The sequence below is a fragment of the Pelobates fuscus genome, chromosome 2 (assembly GCF_036172605.1).
Source record: "Pelobates fuscus isolate aPelFus1 chromosome 2, aPelFus1.pri, whole genome shotgun sequence".
Classification (NCBI taxonomy): Eukaryota; Metazoa; Chordata; class Amphibia; order Anura; family Pelobatidae; genus Pelobates; species Pelobates fuscus.
In genome coordinates, this window is record NC_086318.1 from 314,550,099 (window position 1) to 314,571,216 (window position 21,118).

At 44.2% G+C, this 21,118-nt stretch overlaps 1 protein-coding gene across 1 annotated transcript in view; it reads left to right on the forward strand.

Moving 5' to 3' along the window:
- Positions 1 to 21,118, forward strand: part of SLC22A16 (solute carrier family 22 member 16) — a 99,786-nt gene that overhangs the window by 68,202 nt on the left and 10,466 nt on the right. The window contains exon 5 of the mRNA XM_063443516.1: positions 15,146 to 15,273. Coding sequence (XP_063299586.1) covers positions 15,146 to 15,273 — 128 coding nt within the window. The remainder of the gene's footprint in view (positions 1 to 15,145; positions 15,274 to 21,118) is intronic.

A 21,118-nucleotide genomic window follows, 5' to 3' on the forward strand; every position in this document is an offset into this window, starting at 1 on the left:
ATCTGCTAAACAAAGATTGAAATTAAGAGGTGTCAGTCAGCCCACAACAAGAAATCTGGGTGGCTAATGTGAATAATATGCAAATGTGTAGTCAGATGCCAGCATGCAGAACACAGCATGCTGGCATTAGATAGCCAATGGCAGCATATTACCCCATCCCCTAGTGAGAAGTTTTACTGCTCCCCCTCCCCCTCCTGTTTTGACTGTGGTATCTTATGTGCCCCCCCCCCCCATATATATTGTTCCTAGAGTCACCACGATGTCTGCATGTGTGTCAATGTGTATCTTTGTGTGACTGTGTTTGTGTGTATGTGTATCTGCATGTGTGTATGTCCGTGCATGTGTATATGTGCAGACATCTAAAAATCTCGCCAACACTACACACAAATACACTCATGCATTTCAACGTCAACACTACATACACACCCCACCATTATATATAACCATACCACTGCATTCAAATACCACACAACACACAAATGCATGCTTGCATTCAAACGCCAACACTACATACAAACACACCGCTACATTCACTCACATATACTCCATACAAAAACATGCATACATTCAAACACACAAACACTGCTTAGTGCTAAATACATAAAAAAAAAAATTGGTTGTTTTTATATTTAAATTTGAAAGGGGGGGGGGGGGGGGCAGGGGGGTGCCAAAAATAGGACCCGCCCCGGGTGCCAAATGCTCTAGGTACGCCCCTGCAGCAACATATAAATTAAACCACTTTCAAGTTAAGCTGCACACTTCACACATTATCACAGTCACCATTTACACAGAATAAACAGTTAACAGCTGTAATCAGAACATATTTTTGTAAGGTATACCAATATTAGATTTATTTTAGGGATTCGTATTTATACATGTTTTTTCTTAATTAACTTCATTACTTTAATCTACTATACTAGTATTGTATATAAAGAAAGGATCCATTTATATAGCGCGCTTATAACTCAACTATTTGTATAAAACTTCCATTAACTAATCTGAGATGATGCTGCATCAACTTAAATCTTATAGAAATTGAACAAAAATCTGGACCAGATTACACAGACATGGTTTCACCAGAATCATTCAGAACTCTCAGAGACTTAAAAAAAAATTCAACTATACCATGTTTAAAAGGCATGGCAAACCTTAGACCGGTCAGTCTCCAAGAGCCTTAGTACAACAGGTAGAAACCTTTGTCCATGATTTCTGATCCAGGCTATATATCACCAATTAAAAGAACACATAATGTGAGACATAGAAGACACAAGCAGTAGTTATTGTACTGGATCATCTGTAGCAATAAAAAGGTTATTTTACAGCACAAAATAAAGCATGTGTTGGACCACTGAAAATGTAAATGTTGCTCTGTTATTTTCAAACACAAATCATGTTTACAGTATGGATCCTTTGCAACAAACCCCCAGGGCAGGGAAGATGTGCTGATTGGTGTTCTATACAATGAATCCCATATGGGGAATTAACTTTCAAATACTAATGAAGTGCCTCTTTTGTCTCAGTATAAAACTACTGAGCTCATCATTTAAACAATGTAACTCATTTACACGTATCTCACTCTCATAGAAAGTGTAGTGGGCTTATGGTATTTTAAAGCAACAATCATACCAGGCACACAGATCCCATGTGAAATTACTTACAATAAAGCAGAGTAATAAACTTGTACTTCTATGCGACAGAAAAAATAAAGCAAAAGATTTAAGTAGGTCTATCAGGTACAACCTGTGAGTCAGTTCTTTTATAATATACAGTACTGCTATCTTGCAGAAAGATAAGTGCTGCGCTCACTCCCATCACTGGGAGGCAGCAATGACTACAGTACACATCAGCCCCAATATATAGTAAAAACCAAATAAAAACAAGTTACCTGCGTTCTTTCCTTAATCCCTATGTATTTTTTAAAAAACTCCATTTGTTTAAAAGTACTGCTATCTTATATATATATATATATATATATATATATATATATATATATATATATATATATACACATATATACATATACACACATATATACATACATACATATTGGTCACTCAGGACCTGAACTCACATTTACTCAGAGTGGGGACACTACTAATTTACCAAAGTGTGTCCCCAATATAGACAAACAATCACCCACAAGGAACACTTAAGACAAACAAAGGTGACCGGGAGAAAGAGAAGTTTGGGGTATGCTTATAGATCTATAAACCGTGCTCCTCAGAACACCTATAGTCTTTTTTTTTTTTTAAAGATTCTTTATTTTTCAGTTTTCAGTTTTCATGAACAAAAGTTAATGAACGTTTTTACAGAAAAAAGAGGTTGGTTAGTTAGGGGGTTACAATAGGATACAAAATATTTTCAGTAGCACATATTTCTGGCATTGCGTTTTGGTATCTCTTATAACATTTTCTTTTGAGGACCTTGAATCAGGGAGGTTACGTGTGTGACCTTACAGATCGTGTTATCTGTGGTCAGGTGGTGTTACAGGGTTCCTGGGGTGGTTACGATGCGTCCATCAAGGTACCAATTCCGGGATATTCCGGTTAATAGAGATAGTTGAGGTCGTAGGGTCATTAGGCCAGGAGCTTTCGGTGTTGGTCGTCCCATTGTTGGGGGAGGGGGACAACTGTCTGGAGGGGTGTGGCCTTCGAGTCGGTCAGTGATTGTGATTGTGTCAGTAGGGCCAGGTAGTTAGGATGGGTGTTACAGGGAGGGGAGTGTTAGGTAGGGGGGTTATTTAGGGGGTAGGGAGAGGAACTGCGGAGAGGTGAATAGGGGGCTGCTGCCCTTCTGGGTATTCCCCCCGAACCCAGGGCGGGTGGGGTTGGGTTAGGGGTGGGTTGGAGCGGTGCGCTTCTCCCTAGTCGTGGTTGGCGTCGGTGGTGTTGGTCGTTTGGTCTGGTATGTCACCACGGGAGGGCATTATTTCCGTCGAGCCATGGATCCCAAACTTTGTGGAATGATTTAGGGGTGTCATGTATCTGTGCAGTTAGTCTGTCCATGTCTATGCTATCTGTGATTTTCGTGTGTATTTGAGGGTGAGTGGGTATACGTGGTGTGGACCAGTTTTCGGCGATTGCTCGGCGTGTGGCTAGGGCTATTCTCGCTATGAGCTTATTTTCACTGCGGGTGAAGCTGTCCAGGGGTTTAGAGAGCAAAAGGGCCCACGGGTCAAGGGGTACTGGTTTGTTGAGTAGTCTGGATAGGAGGGTCGTCATAGTTATCCATAGGGGTGTAAGTTTAGGGCATGTCCACCAGCAGTGGAGGAATGTGCCTGTTTCTCCGCACATTTTCCAGCAGAGGTTGGTGGGGCTTTGTTTCATGGCCTTTAGGCGGTAGGGGGTGAGGTACCATCTGAAGAGCATTTTGTATGCCTGCTCTTGATGGGTGACGCAGATTGAAATAGATTTAATAGATGCCCAGATGTCAGCCCAGTCCGTGGGGTCCACGGGGGGTCCGAGATCTTTTTCCCACGCCATGATGTATGGGAGGGCTATCTGAGTGTGGTGTGTGGTTAGATTTATGTAGATAGATGATATTTGGCTCTTCCTGGATGGTGACCGAAGGGTGTCTCTTTCAAACCCGGTTAGGGACGAGGTGGCTGCTATGCGAACCGTGTCGGTCGCTGCGAAGCTTCGGAGTTGGAGGTAGCGGAAGTAATCAAATGTGGTCAAGGTTTCGGAGTTGGGGAGTTCAGTGTATTGCAGGAGCTTGCCGTTAGGATAGAGGTGTCCCAACCTAACTATGTCGCGATCTTCAAAATGGGCGTAGTGTTGTGGTGTGAGGCCAGGTTGGAACATTTTGTTGCGGAGGATTGGGGTGAGGGGCGAGAGGCCTGTGGACAAGTCAAATTTATCGCTGAGTCGGTCCCAGAGGTCTAGGGAGTGGGTGATTGCCGGGGAGGTGGGGGGTGGCAGTGGCCTGTATTGCCTTTGGAGCCACATGTATTGGGAGGGGTGGTCTCGGCCAAAGATGAGATGTTCCAAGTCTACCCATCGTTTGTGTGCGGGGGGAAGATGCCAATGTTGGATTTGTGTCAGGTGGGCTGCATGTAGGTAGTGTGTAAGGTTGGGGAGGCCCAGACCTCCGGAGAGTTTGGGTACATATAATGTGGCTCTGCGGATACGGGGTTTTTCCCGTTCCAAATGAATCGGTCTATGGCAGTTTGTAGTCTTTTGAGGTCAGTTTTATTGCAGGGGATGGGTAGTGCTTGGAAGGCGTAGAGGAATTTGGGTAGGAGGTTCATTTTAACGGAAGCTATTCTTCCTAGCCAAGATATGTTCATCGGTTTCCAGCGTTCCAGGTTTTGGATTGCTTTCTGGAAGAGTGGGGGGTAGTTGGCTTTGTATAAGGCGGTGGTGTCACTAGTGATTTGGACTCCCAGGTAAGTGATTGCCGTCGGGCAAATACGGAAGGGGAGGTCTTGTTTTAGGGAGTGGATAATGGGTTCTGTAAGGTTGAGCGGCATGAGGTCCGATTTAGTGGCATTGAGTTGGTATCCCGATATCTTTGAGTATTCTTGTAGGGTTGTTATGAGGGTGGTCAGGGTCGGAATGGGGTCGGTCAGGGTAAGGAGGATGTCGTCTGCGTATGCTGCGATGGTGAATGTGTCGTCCCTGATTTTAAGCCCTTTGATGTGTGGGTTGTTACGTATGGTCTCTAGCAGTGGTTCGAGGGATATAGCGAATAGTAGGGGGGACAGGGGGCAGCCTTGACGGGTTCCGTTCAGTATAGGGAAAGAGGGGGGGGTGATATTGGGGATTAGCAGCTGCGCGGTCGGAGTGTGGTACATGGCTTGGAGAAAGTGAGTGAGTTCTTGTGGGAAATTGAATTTGCGAAGGACTTCGAATAGGTAGGGCCATAGAAGGCGGTCAAAGGCCTTCTCGGCATCTAGAGAGAGTATGGCGGTCGGGAGGCGTTTATGGTTGGCGTACCAAATTAGGTCTATGACCCGTCTGGTGTTGTCTTGTGCTTGTCTGTGGGGGATGAAGCCTACTTGGTCTGGGTTGATGAGTTTCGGCAGGAGGGGATTAATTCTTGTTGTCATGACTTTGGTCAGGAGTTTTAGGTCTATGTTTAAGAGTGAAATGGGGCGGAAGTGACCTGGGTCTTCATGGGATTTCCCGGGTTTAGGAAGGAGGGTAATGTTGGCTTGTGTCATGTCGGGGGGTAGTGGGTTGCCTTTGAGCATTGCATTAAAGACTTTACATAGTCGTGGGGTGAGTATGTCTCCGAATGTTTTATAATAGATAGCTGTTAAGCCGTCTGGGCCGGGGCTTTGATTGGGTTTCAGGGATTTTATTGCTGCTTGTAGTTCTTCTGGGGATATGTCTGCTGAGATTAGTGTTCTGGCTGTGTCAGTGAGGGAGGGGAGGGAGAGTTTCTTGAGGAAGTCGTCCGTTAAGGATCGAATGAGGTCAGATTGGGGGTCTGGGGTGTGGTTGTAAAGGGACGTGAAGTATTGCTGGAAGGTTTTCCGGATTGTGTGTGGGTCAGTGCTCATTGCACCTTCTGATGTGCGGATCTTAGAGATTCGTTTTGTGTCTGTTAGGTTTTTGAGGCGTTTAGCTAACATCGAGTCTGCCTTGTTGCCCTTTTCATAATACTTTTGTTTGGTCCATGTGAGTGCTTTGGCCGTGGTTGAGAGGGAGAGGCGTTTAAGTAGGGCCCTAGCTGTTGTGAGCTGGTCAAGGTGAGAGGGGGTCGGGTGGTGTTTGTGGAGGGTTTCTAGGCGGCCTATTTCAGAGATGGCATCCATTAGTTGTCTGTTGTGTTGCTTTTTACGTGCTGTGGCTATTGCTATCAGTTTGCCTCTGATTACTGGTTTGTGGGCCGCCCTTAGGGTGATAGGGGAGGACACGGAGGGGTCGTTCAGGGTGAAATATTCCTTGATGTCTTCTGCTAGGGACAAGGTTATGAGCTTGTCTTGTAGGAGTTGTGAGTTAAGTTTCCATGTCCAGGTGCGTGTCATGTTGGGGATTGAGAGGGTAAGGGAGATGTCGGCGTGGTCCGACCAGGTTATGTGACCAATGGAGGTGTGCGTGATTCTCGATGTTATGTTTGGGGAGATGAGGAAGTAATCCATGCGGGAGTAAGTGTTGTGAGGGTGGGAGTAGAATGTATAGTCCAAAGTTGAGGGGTGTTGGGCTCTCCAGATGTCCAGGAGGTTATGTGTGTGTAGGAAGTGGGAGAAGGGAGCGTCGTTGTGTGACGGTCTTGGGTCGTTCTGAGTTCTGGTGGTGCGGTCAATGGACGGATGGTGTGTGGCGTTGCAGTCGCCACCTACAATGGTGAATGTGGCTTTGATTGTAGTGAGATGTGCTGAGAATGTTTGCCAGAAGGTTGCGTCTGGGGTTGTAGGGGCGTATAGGGAGGTGATGGAGTAGGTTGAGGAGCCTATTTTGCCTGTGAGCGTGAGGTATCTACCTTGTTTATCTGGGAAGGCTTGGATGTCGTTCAGGGGACAGGATGCTTTGAGTATGATAGCCACCCCTTTAGTTTTGGCTTCTGGAGAGTTGGCGAGAAAGCTGCGGTTGTAGTGTTTGTTTTTGAGTGGGAAGTGTTTGTGGGGGGTGAAGTGAGTCTCTTGGATTAGGAGAATGTCTGCTTTCTGGTTGTGGGCCCATCGTAACAGGGCATGGCGTTTTTTGGGATTATTAAGGCCCTTTGCGTTAATAGAGATACAATGTAAGTTGAGTGGCATGGTCAGGGGTGGCCTGGTCAGGTATCGTAGTGTATGAGGAGGGTGTAGGGCAAGTCAATGGGGTGGAAGGGGGGGAGTCTGGGCCCGGGTGGTCCCAGAAGGGCAGCAGGAGGATTCAGAGGACGGGTAAGGCGTATGGGGAGGGGGGTAAACGTGCTGGTCTTACGTCAATTGCCAGCAAAGGTGAACTGTAGTACCGGGGGTCTCTCTGGTCAGTGTGATCGGAGACCAGCGGTACGGAACAGGTTATGTGGGGGGAGTAATGGTCGTTTGTCTGAGAGTGGGCGGCAAACAGTTAGTAGGTTCTTATGGGCAGTCTTGTCTTAATAAGGAACCGGGGAGAGTGAAACCTGGGAGGTAGGCTTCTTAACTATGTACAATGGAGTTTAGATATTGTCGCGTCTTTTCTTTTTTTTTTTGGCTTTTCCCTTCTTTTTCATTTTTTGTTTTTTTTTTGGGGGGGGGGGAAGGGGGACACACAGGAACAAGTTGTGGGACACAATAGGTGCCTTTCAAAATGAGCATATTTAACAGTTCTTATAAGTTGTTACATATATCATAGGAAGCTGTATGGCATGACTATAAGCTAAGAACAATTTGAGTTGTCATCATGTATTTACGCTTGACCAGCCTTGATTGAAACTGCTTTTAGACCTTGAATGGGTGGGATGTTAGAGTACCAGACCACCTTATTTGCAGGTGGTTGGGAAAGATCCCCCTACAGGGATCCCTGCCATTGACCTCCCAATGGTTTGTCAGGCCTTTTATCTTGTCTTAAGCTACCAGTCGATTAGTAATCAATATTTTAGTCTGAGATTGTCTAGGACATGTTAACACTGACCTGGCTAAACGTTCTTTAGGTGTGGGTGGTCTGGTCGGGTAGAAGGGTCGTGTTGCCCTGGTCCCAGTCTCTTTGGGATCGTGAGGGGCTATTGCGTTTCCTGAGAGTGTCTGGGGTCTCTGTAACTGTCGGGGTACGCCTTTTCTGAGTGGCTCAAGGCCATCGCGGCCCGCCGCCCCCCCCGTCCCGTAGGAGGGGGGGGGGGGGGGACGGCCGCCAGGGCCCAGGCCATCTGCAATTTACTGTCTGTTCATTCCCGCCCTCTGGTCAGGTCATGTGCTCCGTGACTCCGGGGAGCCACCACCTTGTCTGTCACGGGGCCGTCGCGGCCCACCGCCCCCCCACCCCGTTGGGGGGAGGGGGGGGAAGGCCGCCAGAGCCCCACTGTGTTCCATCAAGCCCGCCTCCCCCAGCCCCCCCAGCGCCACAAGACAAGTTGTGTGTAGTCTGCGTGGTGCACATATCATCCCGGTCCGAGGCCGTCGCGGCCCGCCGTCCCCCCACCTCGGAAGAGGGGGGGGGGGAGGGAGGACCACCAGGGCCCCGGATCCTTCCACTTTGTTCCCCCATCCCCACCCCAAACAGTAGGAAGAAGGCAAAAAGTTGTCCCCAATGTGATCTTACTTTAGTCCCAAAGTTCTTAGAGCTTTCACAGTTCGATCTCTGTCAGCTGAGTCTTGGGGTGTGAGCTGGAGTGCTTCACGGCTGAGTGGGGTCTTCTTCGTCTGCGGTTGTGGATGTTGTACAGCATCCTGTGGATCTTGGGGTGGGTCGCTGGAGTCTGCTGTGGTCTCAGTTCGAGGTCGGCAAGGCCGGTATGGCTCAAGGCCGACGGCGTGGGCAGCTGTGGTGGGTGGTCGCGCTCGCCGGGAGAAGACCCCGTTGATGTTGAGTGTGTCCCGAGGGCCAGAGGGCAGGCATAAGTGCTGAGTGCACTTTGGCAGGTTCTGGGGTTTGCGGTTAGGTCGTTAGTTTCGGCTTGGCGGTGTTGATGGTCTTAGTTCTGTGTATCCGGGGTCGGTTAGCAGGGTGGGCTTGAAGTGAGGGTGCCGTGAGTGGAGCCAAGACGCGGCTGTGATAGTGGACTTCGGTTTAGGCTGGAGGCTGTCTAGAGCGCTGCCTTCTGTCGCGCTCCCGTTGTGGCTGTTGGTCCCATGGTCCGTGTTGGGCAACTGGTTGTCGTTGTGAGGCGGCGTTCGGATCTTGGATTAGATCTTGAAGGCCTAGTTGTGCGGCGAATTCTTGGGCCTCCGATGGTCTGTATAGCGTGTATGTGTGGTTGTCACGTCGCACCATAAGTTTGAAAGGGTGGCCCCATGAGTAGCGAATTCTCCTTGCCTGGAGGGCTTGGGTCAGAGGTTTTAGTTCTCTGCGTTTGCGAAGGGTCGTGGGTGCTAGGTCTTGGTATAATTGTACCGTGTGGCCCTCAATCTGCAGTGGGGTCTCTCTGGTAGCCCGCATGATCGCCTCCTTAATATGGAAGTAATGGCAGCGAACTATGATATCTCGGGGTTGCGAGGAGCCTGCTGTGGGTGGACGAAGGGCTCTGTGCGCCCTGTCCAAGAGGAGGTCGGATGATGAGGCGTCAGGCAGCAGGCTGCTGAAGGCCTCAAGGAGCATGCCGTTGAGGGCTTCTGGTGCAGTGGATTCAGGCAGACCCCTTATGCGGATGTTGTTTCGCCTGGATCGGTTATTAAGGTCTTCTTGTAAGTCCTCCAGGTAGGCTATTTGCTCTTGTATATCTTTGAATTTGTCCTCATGGTTGGAGGTTATGGCGGTAACGTCTGCCATTTTGGTTTCTAGCGTGTGTGTGCGCTTAGTTAGGGCGGTCAGGCCTTCATTGATTGGGGCTAGATGTTTAGTAAGTTCATCTGCCACTAGGGATTTCATGTCTGTGAGTAGTTCTTTTAGGTCTTGCCTGGTAAGGGGTGATGTCTCCTTCCTGTGGCTAGTAATGCTGGTGTCAGAGTCTGAGTCCGAGGCCTGCATGCTGTGTGCGCATGGCGCCTCTCTGTCTGACCTGGTTCTGAAGATTGGTGCCACGGCCGTTCCGGACTTGGATTTTCGTCCGCCTCCCATTTCAGCTTGCTCCGGTGTGGGTCGGGTATGCAGTGCTCGGTTCGTGGGTGGATTGCCGGCGTTGATGCCCGTATTGTGTGCTTATGTTTTGTTTGCCGCCACGGAGCTCTCTCAGATCGTGGCCATCTTCATCGGCGGTCAGGCTCCGCCCCAGAACACCTATAGTCTTAATAAACCGGAGACCTCTTATGGTCTCAAAAACCTGTATCTACCTGAGATACCCTGTATCTATCTTAGATACTAACCTGGGTTACCAAAACCCTATATATTTAGACCAAATGTCTAATAAACCGGAGACCTCTTATAGTCTCAATATAAACCGGAGACCTCTCATGGTCTCAATATAACTAAAGTCCTTACACCTTTCCTATCTTACTGGATACAGGCTTACTGAACCAAAGGGGGGGGGTCATAGACAATCAGCGTCAACAAGATACAAAAAGGCTACTCACCGCAATGTTTTTGCTGATCCATCCCACTTCTAGACACCAAGCTGAAAGGGTTAATGATGTAATGGACTCAACTCCCCTCGGTTCTCGATCCCTCGGTCACCATAATCAACGTTGATGGAGAATCATTGTCAGCAATAAGACACGGACAAGATGCTTTGACAAGATTTCTCGAATGAGTATATTTCAGAGCTGACTTTTATACAGTTTCTTACATAAACAGTGAGATTTATCATTTCCTTGTAGCTAATAGTACATACTAGCCTGACAAGAGAAAGATAAGCATTTGAATAAAGTCTGGGCAAGAACATCCTGAAATCGGACTGGGCAAGAACATCCTGAGATTGAGCAATGTCGCACATCCTCTAGAAGGAACAATTTTATTGTTTAAGTCTTGCCACAGTTAGCATAATGATGTTGTACATTATTTTAAAGCATACAAATCAAAAAGAGTTTCAACTGTTTCATATCCTTTCAGTCAGCAATAATGATTATAAACCTTATCTAAGCATAAAATACATATGAACAAGAAAAGTTAACTATTTCATTTTCTTACAATCTGGAGGACTGTTAGAATATTGTGTGTTGCACAAGAGATACTGGCATCACTATACACTTGACACAACGTTTAGATGTGAGAGAGTCTTGGGAAACAGAGTTCTGTGCTGTTATTTATGGAATAGAGCAAGATCTACATGCACCTAAGCGGTACCTACTTTTTTATTTTAGATGTTAGTAATAATTGCATACTCCATAATTTTATTTTTTGCATAAGCTTTTCTATTGAGATGTAATGCCGAAGTGCTCTCAATAGTGTTAATGTCATATTTGTTGAATAACGGTATTCCCCCGCCTCTTCTCTTTGAGTGTAGAGTTAAAAAGAGCTATACAGTTTTGATAATACTTTTAAACCTGAGAAACACTTCATCAAGTTGGTGGACTGGAAAAAGACAGCAGATGTGGTACTGAGGAGAGGTGATGTGGAGATGTATTTACTTGACAGTGAAGGAAATTGAGTGTTAATGCTAAAGAAAGTATTGCTTACCCTTCATAACCCCAAGACATATTTTCTGTAGAGGAAGCAATAAATAAAAGGGCACCATTAAACTTTAAACAAGGCTGTAATGAGCTCTTTTGTTACAATGGCACCACATATCTAATTCAAAGATACAATAGACTTATTTACGATTTAAGTACATTTGGTGAAAATTATGATAGCTGTAATGAATGTTACATTAGATATTTAAACATTGCACGAAATTCTAGGTCACTGTAATTACAATGACATTGCAGAGATACAGAAAGTTGTAGAAGAAATTAAGATGAAGGTAAAATTGACTGTGAAGTTTGCATCAAGGAAAATTTATTCAGAGTAGATTATAGAATATAATATGAAACAAAGTGTATGAAATCTGACAGTAGTACTGAGATTATGGCTAAACATTTTCAGTCACTACTAAACAAGCAAGGTAGAAGACATGAAACATTGACACCTGAATCATCCCATCAAATTGAACTGTGAGAAAAACTAGAGAAATGGCAAGATGTCTGTTGATCAAAAGTAAATTACCAAAATAATTAAAGACATATGCAGTAATGACTGGTACTCCGATTTAAAACTGGTGCTTTAACAACCAGCTAGTACAAGCTTTGTATTATCTAGCAGGTAAAAGCCCTAACCACCAAGTGAAAGTTTTGGGGTCAGAATGTTTTGCATGCATGGCAGCAATAAGCTAGAGAGAGGGATATTTGTTGGACATTACAGGAACAGCCCTTCTTATCCAGTTTATTATCCAAACACCAAAAAAGGTTCTTAAACACAGGCGTGTAAAATGTATTACAAATGAAATAGTTTAGCGACAAAGTCCAACTGACCTACTACATGATGGAGAGGATTGCAACAGAGAGAGCAATACATCACCTGTAACAAAAACTAATAATACCAAAATAGGAAGTTCAGAGGAGATCCACATTTTTGAGAGGGAAACCTCAAGGAGTGACAATGGTCAGACAAAGAATGATCATGGTACACTTTGCACTAAAAGAGATTTTTTTTAAACTCCCCAGTACGTAAAGGACTATGGCTAACATTTCAAATGTAATGGCCATGTATTAATATTGTTATTGTTACATGGTGTTTGATGTACCACACACCTTTGAAGATGCCATAAACTCATCCAAGTCACAGTTCTGGCTCAACAGTATGAAAGAGGAAATAGATTCACTAAAGAGAAATTACACATGCACTTTGACCACTTTCCCAGAAGGTAAACTTTCATTGGGCGGGTCAATGAGTGTATGTTATAAAGATCAAAATTGAAATATACAAGGCCAGATATGTTGCTTAAGATTACAATCAAATAAAGGAAACTCATCCAAATAAATTTTCTCTGTAGCTGAAAATATGATATCATTATGAATTCTAGTGTAACTAGTGGCACAGTATCAATACTTCTTCATCAAATGGATTTGAACACAGCCTACTTACACTCTCCAAATTATTATGAAATATATGTAGAACAACCAGCAGGTACTGAGGACAAGCCAAACAGAATGAAAAAGTAGGTCTCAGATTGAACAAGTCTTTGTATGGCATAAAGCATTCAAGAAAATGGAATAAAATGCTACATGACCGTTTAAGAAAAATGGGTTTGATCAAAATCCAGCAGACCACTGTGAATATGCCAAACAGTATGAAGATGAGAAAGAAATACTGATAATATTGGCATATGATCTTATTATTGATGCAAGTAATGAACCATTACTCCAGAATGTAAAAGGAATGCTTACAGCTAAATTTAAGATGAAAGACCTTTCAAGAATCAAACACTTTCTAGGTATCGACCTTGAACAAAGTGATGGTTTAGTAAACATTAATCAAAAGAGATAATTATCAAAGATTCTGGAGAAGTTCAGTATGACGGATTGTATCCCCATAGCAACACCATGTGAACAAAAACATCTCCTGATGAACACAATGATCTTGTAGATACCAAAAGTATCGAGAGATAATAGGTTGCTTACTGTTCACAATGACCTGCATAAGAAGTTAAGATGAATAATCAGTAAACTATAACAATGCATGTCAAAACCAACAGAACAACATTTGATCACAACCAAACGGGATGAGATGCTTGAATCATGTTACGAACAAAGAGGTATGGTACAAGCAGGACTGGTGCAAGGATTTTTAGCTACACAGGCGAAGATGCATTTTTCAGGCAAACAATCAAACAAAGTCATATAGGTACACTGTCATACAAACACAGGCATTATCATACAGATACATACACACACAGAGAGACACACAGGCAGAGACATATAGACACACAGGTAGAAACATAGAGACATACAGAGACAGTCACACAGAGACATACAGACACAGTCACTTGGAGATATACAGACAGAGACATACACACATACAGAGACATACAGGCATACAGAGACATACAGGCATACAGAGACATACAGGCATACAGAGACATGCAGGCACACAGACACATGCATACATACAGACACATACATACACATACATGCAAACATACAGTCATACAGAAACATACATACAGAAACATACATACAGAGACATACATGGGCACAAAGACATACATGCGTACATAGGCATAAATATATGAGTACAGAGACATACATGCACACAGAGACATACATGCACACAGAGACATACATGCACACAGAGACAAACATACATACAGGCGAACAGAGACATACATGCATACAGACACACAGAGACATACATACATGCACACAGAGACAAACATACATACATGAACACAGAGACAAACATATATACAGAGACATACATGCACACATGGACATACATACATAGATAGATACATACATACAGGCACACAGAGACAAACATATATACAGAGACATACATATATGCACACAGTGACATACATACATACATACATACATACACGCACACAGAGACATACATGCACACAGATATACATACAGGCACACCGAGACATACATACATACAGGCACACAGACACATACATACAGAGACATACATACATACATACACAGACAGTCACAATTACATACAGGTCCCTGGGGTGCATGCTGTCCGGCTCTATGGAGTCCTGTCTTGCAGCCCAGACTCATCACAGGGCGCCAGCTGTGCTGTGTGGTACACAGGGAGCAGGGATATGATGTCATTCATATCCCTGCCCCCTCCACACAGCCTGTGGCAGACACCAGTGTAGGAGGCTCATTGGGCGGCAGTAAGCTGGGCGGGCGGTAAGAGTCTGGGATGCGCTGAGGGGATGTGCGTGCACTTGGCCACACTTCATACAGTAACCAGCTGGAGGGGAGCGCAGAGTGCCTCCTGCCAGACAGCCTGATATTGCACCCCCAGGGCCGGTGTGTCCTGGGTACAAGAAGTGTAATCAAAACTTGAAACTCAAAGCATACAGTGTTGCTGATTGGGCCTTTGATGTGAATGATAGAATGAGACCAGTTACTGCTTTAGTCTAACTTACAAATTGGATTGATATCGAAGTTACATTCCATGCAACAGTAGCTTTGTCTTCATATGAAGCTGAATATATGGCTTAGCTGAGGCTACACAAGAAAGTTAATACTTAGCACAGTTACTCAGAGGGATGGACAATCAATGTCAGTATGAGCTGGTTCTAGCCTTTGGGGAATGGAAATTAAGGCCTTGATTTAATATTTTGTATTGTGCTTTCAAATTATTTTACATTTTTTGATAAACTTTTACATTTATTTTATATTTTTTTTAAATGTGTAATTTTTAAATATTTTGATATATGTATAATATATATGTTATGTATATGTAATATCAGTAGAACGATCTATCCTCTGTCTTGAAGCAGTTTTACCTGGACAATTAATTAGATTCCCATGAGGGAATTTAAAAAAGGAACAAAAAATCTAAATTTGAATGAAATTCAAATATACCATTAATTTATATGTGAAAGATCCACTTTAAATATTTAGTACAATTGCCAGTGCATTAATGTGACATCTTTAATGAAACTTTTCCCATAATAACTTAAGTTCTCATAATTACTTTTTCAGGTGCTGTCGAAATTCCTTCTTACATTGTTGCTTGCATTGGTATGGACAAACTGGGAAGAAGAAACACGCTGGCTCCCTTCCTTATACTGAGTGCTGTCATCTGTGGTGTCATTATGCTCATTCCTCAGGTCAATTGTTAATCTATTTTATGTCTTATATAACTAGACCGATTTTTCAGAATAAACAGAAAAATAAAATAAAGGTACACCCTGCTCTATATGCATATAATACAAACAGAGATTGGCAATACAACAGTGTAACAAATGTGTCCTAAATATGCATAAAAATTGTAACAGTTTGATATTGTGTCAAAACTTATGTATTAAAATATTGAGTATCTGGGACCACAGATTGGTTTAAGACAGTGGTTCCTAAACCTTTTAGGTTCAAGGCGATCTTAATACTTCAGTATTTTTCCAAGACACCCCAAGTCAAAACTATTTTTTAGGTTGTATATATGTACACCGCTGCAGCAGAGACTGGGCCCCTAATCTTGGGAATGGCAATGGTAGATTATTTAAAGAAACAATCTGGGCACAACAACCATATTACGTTGTAGTGGTTATGGTGCCAGTTTGTCCGTAGTGCCCTCCCAGGGTAAGTAGTCAAAATGTTTAAGAACAGTTTGACAACTTACCTGGGGTCTGCTGGGATAGGGGTTGTAATGTGTGTGTGTGTGTGTGTGTGTGTATGTGTGTGAGGGCTGCAATATGTGTGTGTGAGGGGTGGATTGTGTGTGTGAGGGTTGCAGTGTGAGTGTGTGTGTGTGTGAGGGGTGCGTGCGCATGTGTGTGTACAGGGGTGCAGTGTGAGTGTGTGTATGAGAGGTGCAGTTCGTTTACAGGGGTGCATTGTGTTTGTGAAGTGTGTATGTGAGGGGTGCAGTGTGTGTGTATGTGGGGCAGGTTGTGTGAGGGGTACAGTGTGTGACGGGTACAGTGTGTGTGTATGGGGCAGTGTGTATGGGGGGCAATGTGTGTGGGGGGATTCTCTGTGTGTATGGGGGGCAGTGTATGTGTATTTGGGGGTAATTGTGTGTTGTGAGTATATTTATGGGGATTAATTATTATTAATACATTTTCATTAAATAAAAATAATATTTTCACAAAAAATTATTAAAATGAAAAATCTTTATTAAAATATCAGGGACTGATATTTTATTGGTGCTATTCCCATTAATAATTTAAAGTTAAGAGTTACTCACTATTTTAACTCTTTAGACCTGGAGTACGTTGTTCAAATTTAATACTTCATACATTAATATAACAACTTTTTATAAAAATTATAATATTTATTTTTGTCAATAAGTGTAATTATACATGGTAATTAGTGAATAGATTTTAATAATATTGAACAAGATATTGCATGGCACAGTATCACAATCCTAACAATTTCAAGCTCTTTAGAGTGATAGGATTGTTAGTTCATGACAAATTCAATCAACCGGGTTAGGATATGGAATATGTGCACCAAGGGACAGAGAGGGGAGGGGAGAGAAACACCAAGGGACAGGGAAAAGAGGGAGGAGGGGATATGAACACTAAGGGACAGGGAAGAGGGAGGGGCTGGTTAGGAGGCCCATAGGTGAAGATGTTAATTTTAGAGGGGGGGAGGGGGGCGGAAAAATGCATCTTCGCCTATGTACCCAAAAATCCTTGTACCGGCCCTGGTCACTAGTCATCCCCTCCCTCACTCTGTCACTAGAGTGAGTGGGTGACTAGTGACAGAGTGAGGGAGGGGATGACGAGTGACAGTGAGGGAGGGGGTGACACAGTGACAGAGTGAGGTAGGACGTGACACAGTGACAGAGTGAGGGAGGGGGTGACACAGTGACAGAGTGACAGAGTGAGGGAGGATGTGACTAGTGACAGAGGAAAGGAGGGGTGACTAGTGACAGAGGGTGGGGGTGACTAGTGACAGATTGTGGGTGGGGGTGACATAGTGACAGAGGGAGGGAGGGGGTGGCTAGTGACTGAGGTGACAAGTGACACAGAGGGAGGGGGTGACAAGTGACACAGAGGGAGAGGGTGACTAGTGACACAGTGAGGGAGGGTGACTAGTGACACAGTGGGGGGTGACTAGGGACACAGTGGGGGGTGACTAGTGACAGAAGGGGTGACTAGTGACAGGGAGGGGTGACTAGTGACACAGGGGGGTGACTAGTGACACAGGGGGGTGACTAGTGACACGGGGGGGGGGTGACTAGTGACACGGGGGGGTGACTAGTGACACAGGGGGGTGACTAGTGACACAGGGGGGTGAGTAGTGACAGGGGGGGTGACTAGTGAAAGGGGGGGTGACTAGTGAAAGGGGGGGTTAGTAGTGACGGGGGGGTGATTAGGGACACAGTGGGAGGGGGTGACTAGTGACACAGTGGGGGGGGTGACTAGTGACACAGTGGGGGGTGACTAGTGACACAGTGGGGGGTGACTAGTGACACAGTGGGGGGTGACTAGTGACACGGGGGGGTGACTAGTGACACGGGGGGGTGACTAGTGACACAGGGGGGGGTGACTAGTGACACAGTGGGGGTGACTAGTGACACAGTGGGGGGGTGAGTAGTGACACAGTGGGGGGGTGACTAGTGACACAGTGGGGGGGTGACTAGTGACACGGGGGGGTGACTAGTGACACGGGGGGACTAGTGACACAGGGGGGTGACTAGTGACAGGGGGGTGACTAGTGACAGGGAGGGGTGACTAGTGACACAGGGGGGTGAGTAGTGACACAGGAGGGGTTACTAGTGACAGGGGGGGTGACTAGTGACGGGGGGGGGTGAGTAGGGACACAGTGGGAGGGGGGAAGGGTGATTAGTGCCTACCTTTCTCTCTGCTTCCTCTTCTCTCCCAGGCTGCTGCTCCTTCCTCTGCTGATCGGCTCTGTGTGAGAGGAGTAAACAGGAGGTGATGTCCCGCCTCTCCCATCACACAGAGCCGCGAGGGACAGGAGAAGGAGACCTGGCAGAGAGGAGATGAAGCTGCCAGGTCTCCTTTGAGGATGGGGGGGTGACATGCAGAGCGGTAGGTTGTGGGGCCCTGCACTCCATCAGGGGCCCCACAACCTATCAATTAAATTGTTTTATTTTTTGCCGTTCTAGTTGGAGAGATCTCTGATCTCTCCAGCTGGAGCATGGCTGTGCGGCCGGGCCCCTGGCTGTCTAGGGCCCTCGGTCCATGACCGATGTGCCCGAGTGGTCAGTCCGCCCCTGGCTAGCACATAATTTTAACCAGCTCAGTGCTATTTCAGAGTAATTAATTATGATTAATGAATTCATCCAGTAACTCAATTCTTGCAGGTTTAGTTAAAATATTTCTTATTTGATAAACGTTTCCTAAAATATTATATTATTAATATTCCTCTCGGTAACTGTTGATGTTTGATTTTTTTTTTCTATTTCATGATTAAATAATATTCCAGTCTGCAGTTTGAGATATCAATCTTTATCATGAGCTATCATGAAACCCAATCTGGCGGATATCGTATCCGCTTTTACCCAGAAAATATTAGCTTTTAGTTATGTAATTTTATAGTTAGTATAATTGGCTGATAATAAAAAAATAAAACACAATAGTAAGAAGGTGATAAAGAAGGTTGCTCAATCACCTATGTGAATCACTCTAAAAACACACTTAACAGTGAAATAAATACAAAATGAGAGCACACAATATTGCATAAATACCACAAAAATCTGTTGAATATGGGATCTGAAAAATGCAAATATAAAAAGACCGTGGAGTAATATAGTATACACAGTTAAAACTAATATACACTTCTACTGGTCCAACTCACATGGTCCTGTGCCACTTAAAAAAAGATGTCTCAGACTAGTAGCATGTAAAGGAGGATGCAGTGGATAGTAGTTGTAGTGGGTCAGATGTTTATTTTTACCAGCCTCATTAAAGTTGATAATACACCATAAATATTCCAGGATGCAGGAAATAGGTGATAAAAACAATAAATGTATTATGTAAAAATAAATAAGCTCACATATAACAAATAAGTCCACTATCCACTTGTGTGCATGGGAGGGTAATTGTGTGTATGGGGGGTAATTGTGTGTATGGGGGTAATTGTGTGTATAGGGGATAGTGTGTGTGTATGGGGGTTAATGTGTGCATGGGGTGCAGTGTGTGTGTATGGGGATAGTTTGTGTGAATGGGGGGGGGTAATTTTGTGCATGGGGTAATTGTGTGTATGGGGTGTAGTGTGTGTGTGTGTATGGTGGATAGTGTGTGTGTATGGGGAATAGTGTGTGTGTGTGGGGGGGTAATTGTGTATTTGGGGGGTTATTGTGTGTATGGGGGTAATTGTGTGTATGGGTGGTAGTGTGTGTGTATGGGGGATAGTGTGTGTATGGGGGGGCATTGTTTGTGTATGGGGGAGCTATTGTGTGATATTGTGGGGGTAGGAGGGCAAATTAATAAATATATACTTTTTTTTAAATTACAAATAAAAATTATATCCCCCCCACCCCCTGCTTACCTTTGCTTGGGAGGGGGGACATTTCCTGTAATACATTGTGGTCCAGTGGGGAAGCCCTGGTGGTCCCAGTGGTGAGAGTGAACTCTAGTAGCCTCAGGAGTTGCTAGAGTTCACATTTGGAAGATTCGGAGCGTTGCCGTGGTAACCGCGGCATTGCTCTGACCTCGCAAGAGAAGAACCCGGGTCCTCTCTCCCTCCCTCCCCTGCCGGCTGTCAGCAAAGTGCAGGCTGGCCAGAGAGGGAGATCTCTGATCTCCCCTCCGGTCCTGCAGAGCAGGCAGGGGAGAGCACAGCTCCTGGTGCTATGATTATACAGTTTGGGAACCGCTGGTTTAAGAATAGTCTTTAGAATAGTTCATTAAATCCACAATCCTGGCTTTATATCCAACAATTCCAGTAGAGTCCATTATATGCAATATAAACGAAATATTAAAAAAAAAAGTTTTTTATTAAACAGACATTTTTGTAAAATACTGTATATATATTTAAAAAGAGTATATGGCTCTCTGGATTTACATATAAAAACAAATAGTCGTTAAAGTGCAGACCTTGCCTGATATGCTTGGCGTCCTGAGTATCTGCAAGTGATGTATGCTCTAGTCTCGACTTTGACAATATCCTGTGCAGGCTGGATGCCAGTGGTAGGAGTCAAGTCCTTCCAAACGCATTTCTCTGCGGTCGCGACTTTTTCAATGGATCTGACTTGGCTCTCATATCGTTCGTATATAAAGGCTGTGTAATCCAATTAGTGAATCATCGTGCACAGTACGGTAATGATCAAAAGTATAACTTGATACATGTGAGATATTAACATATATTCCTAGTTTATATAAGTCCTTCAAAAGTTCATAAATCAATATGCATTCGAATTCAAGAAAAATATTGTCATAGTAACTCCCACTTATTTTGTTTTTACAAACTCGCTATATTGAGCTTCAAAAAATAAATATAAGCATTGAAAGGTGCAGATGCATATTTAATAACTTAAACATAAATAAAGTGGCATGTAAGAGCTTTAATAACTTCTATTCATGTTATTCAACTTGCTGTGTTAGAAGCCTACAAGGCTAGTATCCACTTAAAGGGGCCCAGTACCAAAAAAAAGGGATCTACCATAATTCTCCAAACAAAGGGCAAAAACAGAATCCCTATTAAGATTACTCAAATTAAGAATACTCGGCAAATATGTTAAAAATTGTGAGAGGTTGTATATTAATCATTTCAATTAATTAAAAATTGCTCTGATTATTATATAACGTGTTAACAATGTCCTTGTTGTAATGTGCCTTGAACATATATCTAAATAGTTAGGGGGATCAACCTAAGAAATGACATAATTCAAATTCTATGTTCAATCCTTTTGGATGCAGGGAGTCTATTTTAAAGATCGATTGCATCTCTGCTATCCCCTATTGTTTCGTATGATCTCCTCCTCTCCAATTCCTTTTCACTTTGCAGATAGCCTTAAAGGTTAGAACACTCATATCTGAT